We start from the raw sequence: 7,102 nt of genomic DNA on the forward strand, positions 1-7,102 counted from the left end.
ATACATTTGCAAATGATCCTCAAATTTAGAACAGTTTCTTTCCAACACTTTATAAATGAGTCCCCGGATGAAAGACGCAGTCGGAGTTTGAATGATTTTTTTTCTATTGTCGTTTTCCCAAAGCAAAGTGTTCAATCTGAAAATGTTGTATGTGACTTTGAATTTGCATTGTTATTACTATACAAATGATAAACTCCAAAGCTTTAAGGAACAAGAACTCTGATTGAAATCCGGTTGTTGGAAACGAGGTTGAGAAAGCAAAACAAATGAACCACAAGAGGGTTAGATATTGAAATTTATCACCGGTAGGAAATACAAAGTAACAATACCAGCAAAATGAAGCACAGAGATACTAGCACAAACACATTCTAATCCAATCCCGGGTCGTTCCATTTGCCGGCGGAAAATAAAAATGAGGGAAGAAGAGCTTCTGGCCTAATGACAACACAAAGCACTGGTGCAAATGGATTTCTGATGAGAACGTTGTGTGTTTTGCACAGATAAATGCTCGTGTGTGTTTGCTCTTCATTTGCTGCATTACTGTCCTTCTAGACTGTAGTTCCTTCATCCTCAAGATCTCCAGCTCCTCTACTCTCTGTCCTCCATCGGTGCTCCACCCGTCTGCTCTCCATCTCCCTTCTTCTTGTGGCCAGAAACGATGTCATCAATGCGCAGTAACAGGATAGCCGTCTAATTGAAAAAAGGACAGAGAGAGAAATCCATTAACAGGCGTAAAAAAGGAGCACTTTCCTCCTGCTGTGTTTATGAATGAGTGTCTGTACCTCCACTGCAGTTTTGTAAGTCTGGGCTTTAACAGCCAGCGGTTCCCAGATTCCCAGCTGCTCCATATCAGCAAGAGTTCCTGTCTCTCCATTAACACCCCATGAGGAGTTTCCCTCCTGAGTGTGCTTGGCCTGAACACAAGATGAAACACAAGAGAAACTCTAACACCAACTGAAATACAAGTTACTCGATTTTCCAGATTATAAAATGCAATTATCTGACGTTTATATTCCAATGCAGCTTGAATGGTGTGGTTAGCATCAAGCAAGCAAGAAACATGCAAACCATAGACACATTTGGATAGGTGCAGAAGAAGAGAAGTATTCATGACACCTTTCACAAGTGCCAATAGATTTGGCATCCCTTTAAAATGATACATCTTAAATATTTTGGATTAGGGTAATGACACTATCATTTTACATTGCTTTATAACAATGAGATCAGTTGATTTATATATACATAGCTCGTTTTACCTTCATCTAGATTATTTATTTATAATAGGCTATTTATCATACAAATAACCACTTTACATTGTGAAAAAAATTAATTAACATTAAGAAAGAATTAAATGTCTTTTTAATTAAAAAACACTGCATTGTGGTGCAAATTTTACAGCATTTATTCTGCACCATCCAATCATGTTTGGATTTATCATCATCATCATAATGATTAAGATTGATCAACAGCACAAGCTGCTCACATTTATATTGTAAATAGTGATTGGGGGTTTCAACATCTGGCAACCGCAAAACGTGTAGAGACTTGATTTAAATATTTTAATGATAACATGTCTTTTTTTTTTTTTTTTTTTTTTTTTTAGAAAAATTAAGAGACACCATTACATTTTTATACTTCTATACTTTTCCCCAGCAATGAATTACCATGTTGGCACTTTTTGATGTAAATTAAAATTAACATTGTACATTAGCAATTTGTGACCCAAAAACTAGTCATATCAATTAATCAGAGACACAACTATTTGAAAATCTGTAGGATCAAAAAAATATATAATAAAAATTATTATTACTAAAAAAATATGTTGATATTTTTACAGTATGAAGGGTACAAAATATGTTCATGGAAGATAATTTTGCCTTAATAGTCTAATGATTTTAGCCATAAAAGAAAAATCGATAATTCTGACCAATTCATATTTCATAATTGTCCATTAACCCAACACTTGTTTTCATTTGGTTAACGAAAATAACACTAGTGATATGCGAATTGACTTAAAGGCTCAGTTTCACTGGGTGGTACGGTAAGGTACACTTTTATGCCCGCTCTACTAGGACTGCTCAATTATTGGAAAAATCATAAGCACTAGGGGTGTAACGATACACCAAACCCACGATTCGGTTCGTATCACGATTTTTGACCCACGATTCGGTTCGTATCACGATTTTTTATTTTATTTTTTTCGTGTGGGGTGGGGAAAAAAAAAGATTTTTAAAACTATTTTTTATTAAATAACATTTGAAAAATCTTTATAAACTAAACATCAAAGAACAATATTAACTATGCAAATTATTAACAATATAAATATAGCCATATATAAAATAAATAAATAGCCAAAGCTATATCACTTCTGTTTTCTTTGTAACAAAATACTGTTGAAAAACCAAACAGAACTAAACTCCATTGTGTAGATGGTTCAAGCATGTTGAAAATTCTTTTTCAATCAAGTTCTCTTACATAGAAAAAGTAAATTAAATGGCTACTAGGGATGCTCATTTCGTTAATTTTGCTAACCAACAACCGCCGCTCATTAATCGGTTATTACCGGTTAACTGGTCAGATTACTATTAATTTTATATTAAACAAATTGACGTGCCTATTTTGTGTCTGACACATTAAATATTGCATTTTAAAATACTGATTTATTTATAATAGCAGAACAGAACAACAGAGCATCTTCACGCACCTGCAGTGTTTAGCACAGAAGAGCAGAATAATCTAAATAAAATGAATAAAATAAATAGGACTGCCCTTAATTATTTTCACTTAAATAATTAATTTATATTACAAAACGAAAATACTGACTGATTCTTTTTAATAACCAGCATAGGCTTTTTTTTTTCCAATCATATGTTTTTTTTTTCCGTCAAATAAAAATCGCAGACTTCCTCAAATTGCTCGCTCCACGGAAAATATGCCTTTATTTAATGCCCCGCTGTTATTATTATAATTACAAAAACATTTACATTTTAATAGAAATCAATATTTTAAAGAATATGTCCAGATATAGCCTATGGTTTCCTCTCTCTTCCTCGCGGTTCAAGTGCGCGCGCTGCGTGATGAAAAGACAGCAACAATGCGCTCAGACTTTTTGTAAACAGTTTTGTTGTTTAAATATGATATTGCATTAATCTGCGTACATGCTTTATAAGCTGCAAAATAAAAAGTAAAGCCTATTTGTTGCGTTTATTACGCAGATCCAGGTCAACATAAGCGCTGGTTTAGCATCAACAGGTCTGTATCAAACAGCAATATTCTTCTTCCATTTTGCTTCTTTGGCAAATGTGTCTGTAGGCACGGGTTACACGTTATGGTCCCGCAAATTAAGTATGCCTTGCAGTTAAACAAGGGGCCGAAAACGAGGCGCACCTCACTGCCTTTATGTTGACAAGGAAAAACGAAGCGCGGTCCTCTTATGAAACGACTGAATCAGCTGGGTATCTATTGTGCAAAAGTGTTGCTGTCTGTGTTGTTACAATTGTAATATTTAATACTATTGTGATATTCAAGATTTGTATATTCATACAGCTCTGGATAACTTAAAACAGCGATTAGACCTTCAGAGCGGCGTTAATGCGTCCTGTAGTAAAGCGAAACGGCTATAAACTCCAGCAAGATAGAGTGATTGTATGCAGAGCCATATATCTTTATCTCTAAATAAAGTATAACTATAGAAACCGTGTTCATCTTAACTGAAAGCACCTGTCAGTCAGCACTCTCAAAGGTTCAAACAGAAAGCGCACAGCACGGTTACAGAATAGTTTGCGCTGTTACCTGACATCTGGTGAACGCCCATCCCTCTCTGCGCAGCCACATTAACAGTGTGAGCAAATCATCGTATATGCGCTGAAAATCCGGCCGCTTTGACAGCATTGGCAATGTTTCTGGCATTGTCGGTTGTCAAGCAGGGTTAAGTTGGTTTTGTTTTTGATATCCCATTCAGACGGTCCCTTACTAAGAGCTCCGTGCGAGCTCTCCCGGCTAAATATTGCGAGGGCTTAAACGGAGCAGTGCTTGTAATGTCGAACGAAAAAAAGTGTTAATTAGCTCAACTTTTGCAGGCACGCGTGACGTTATTGGAAAGGTATCACGGGGTGTGTCGCGATTCTCCCTTATTACACCGCGACACAGGATCGTAGATCTGAGTGTCGCGATTTCGATTTTATATCATGTATCGTTACAGCCCTAATAAGCACGATTATTTTGGTCATAATTGTAATCTTGATTATTCAAAATAGGGTCTAAAATATTCACCCTCCTGTGAATCTTTTTCTTTTTCAAATATTTTCCAAATGATGTTTAACAGAGCAATAAATTATTTGCAGTCTTTCCTATAATATTTTTTCTTCTAGAAAAAGTCTTATTTGTTTTATTTTGGCTAGAATAAGAGCAGGTTTAAATATTTTAAAACCTATTTTAATTCTATTAGCCCCCTTAAACTATATATTTTTTGATTGTTGATTTGATTGTTTTAATTTGTCTGCAGAAGAAAATACTGTTATACAATGACTTGCCTAATTACCCTAATTAAGCCTTTAAAATTGCATTTTTGGCTGAATGATTGCATTTTGAAAAATATGTAGTAAACAATTGTGCTGTCATCATGGCTAAGATAAAAGAAATCAGTTATTAGAAATAAGTTATTAAAACTATTATGTTTAGAAATGGCTTAAAACAGAAATCCGTTAAACAGAAATTGGGGGAAAAATATAAAGGGCCACTAATAATTCTGACTTCAACAGTATATATAAAGTTAATTTCCTCCCTGTAAATAAGGAAAGAGAAAAAAATACAATAGAATAAAAAATTGAAACAAACTGTGCTTTAAGCATCTTTACTGTAAGAAAAAAATGTATTATAGCTTCAAGTCCTTCAGTCAAGAGCAGGGACTGATTTTGTCCTTTTGTTGTCGGCAGCAGGAATAATGCGCGCTGTCACTTTAAGAGCAGTACAGTTCTGATTTATGACTTCACTTTAACGTGTCTTTTGATTCTGAACTCGTTTGTTTATTACATAAATGAGGGTTGATAAGAATAAACACTAAACACCACACTGACACAAATTTGCATGTATTTGACGATTAAAGCACTCGCATTAAGATGACTTTGGATGCAAGTGCTCTGCTTGTCTCTTAGGCAAGCACAAAGAACAGCATGCAATCTTTTTTGAGCTTTTAAAAACATGAATGATTCGAATGTACATCAATGAATGATGCGCATCCCGTCCTGCAAAAGTTACATTACAGGATGCGCTTTTAGTAATTTTCACATGAAACTGAGCTTTGCAGAGCAACAAATGTATACAACTGGAAAGAGGATGGTATATGATCCAATAATTGTTTTATCTCGATTAACGTTTTTTTCATAATTGTTTGAAGCCAAAATCGAAACTGGAACTTCAATTTTTAATTAAAAGGCAAAGCCAGCCGAACACTATTGGTTTACAGAGAAACGTCACTAGCACATGCATAAGCCAGTAAAATGAAAACACAGGAAGTGCCATTTTTAAATACACAACCCAGACATTACACTATAATAAAATATAGCCGTGTTCGACCCGAGCTCAAACAAACCTTGTTGTTGTCTTAATAACAGCCACAAAGTCAAGAAAAGAATTGGTCATTTGTGACTCTACATTTGAAATAACGAACTAGAGCTCTATAATAACGTGCACATGATTACTGAAGTGCTTCTCACATCCTTCAAGAAAGAGACAAATCGCAAGAGTGAAGCTGATTAAACAAAGGAGCAAATGATCCTTTCAGCAACCTAAAACATGAACAAACTGTCATGTTTAACTATTATCGCCAACTTTTAGACTATTACGAAGTCAGAACGACGGAAATACTTAACAAAATGTTAACATTACATGTGCTGGTGAAGAATAACATTGAGAGGGTTGTGCCAACTGTAAACGTTTTGTATTATTTATGAACGCAATAAAGCCATAGAGGTTTTTTTTTTTTTGTAATTGGTACCATTTCAGAGACTGTTGGTCTCTGTATGTGTTCATAAATTGTTTATTTTTATAAATATAAATTGCAGATGTTACAGTAGGCTACTTCACTTTATTACTGATGTGCAACTATAATCGATCCTGTTCACAGAAAGATTAGTAATCAACTTTTAATTATTCATAAGTATTGATGTATATAAAGCATTTGTGTTTAGTAAGAAGTGCTTCTTACATGATATGTACACTTCAAGTGAGAAAGACAATTGTATCTGGACGTCGACTGCAACTTTCTGTCCATCACCACGCCTACCAAAAGGGTACCATAGCTACCCTTTAGCAGTTGAAAACACAAAACTGAAAAAAAAGTGACCCGAAACTAACCGTACCACTCAACGGAAACAAGGCATAAGTTAAACAGTTGTCGGGAGAGGCAGCAATCCACTAAATAAAAACAACAACGTCAATGTGTGCTTTCTGAATGGACGTACCCTCAGAGAAGTGAGCACACGAATGGCTGAAGCTCCACAGTTCTGGATGAGTGTGCGAGGGACAACCTCCAGAGCCTGAGCTACAGCGCGGTACGGCCACTGCTCCACACCAGTCATAGCTCGAGAGCGCTCCGTCAGCCGATGGGACACCTCCATCTCCACTGCGCCACCACCCGGCAGCAGATATGGGTCCAGCAGGACATTACGACACACTTGCATGGCATCCTGTAGGTTTCGTTCCACTTCCTGAGAGAGCAGAGAAAGAGCATCAGTCAAACTTTGCGACAAGTCAATTATCCTGCACAAAATCCCTGGCGGAGCTGATCAAAGATTCAACAAATGGCCTGTTAAACTATCTCAGCATCTCCTCCTGAGAGACGACTGCTCTGACTGTGGAGACCTTTGTGAGACTCTTTATAACCATTAAAACACATTCTCATTAATCTTGCCCTGAGAGCTGCAGTCATGAATGTTTAACAATGGCCCCAAACTCCTGATATAGCTGGGGCTCGTTTCTCACCGCCAAGATTTCCTTGCTGGCTCCTCTGAGCAGGATGGTACATGCTTTGGGGTCTTTACACTCTGTCACAAAGGTGAAGTACTCGTCGCCGATCTTCTTGACTTCAAAAAGGCCTGCTCCT

The 7,102-nt window shown here is 36.3% G+C and overlaps 1 protein-coding gene across 1 annotated transcript in view; it reads right to left on the reverse strand.

Moving 5' to 3' along the window:
• Positions 1–289: 289 nt before the first annotated feature.
• cct3 (chaperonin containing TCP1, subunit 3 (gamma)) overlaps positions 290–7,102 on the reverse strand; it is a 12,926-nt gene continuing 6,113 nt past the window's right edge. Inside the window, 4 exon segments of the mRNA NM_173250.1 lie at positions 290–690; positions 783–914; positions 6,462–6,707; positions 6,982–7,102. The exon segment at positions 6,982–7,102 is cut by the window's right edge and continues 60 nt beyond it. Coding sequence (NP_775357.1) covers positions 589–690; positions 783–914; positions 6,462–6,707; positions 6,982–7,102 — 601 coding nt within the window. The 3' untranslated portion in view covers positions 290–588.

Source organism: Danio rerio, chromosome 16 (genome assembly GCF_049306965.1).
Source record: "Danio rerio strain Tuebingen ecotype United States chromosome 16, GRCz12tu, whole genome shotgun sequence".
NCBI lineage: Eukaryota > Metazoa > Chordata > Actinopteri > Cypriniformes > Danionidae > Danio > Danio rerio.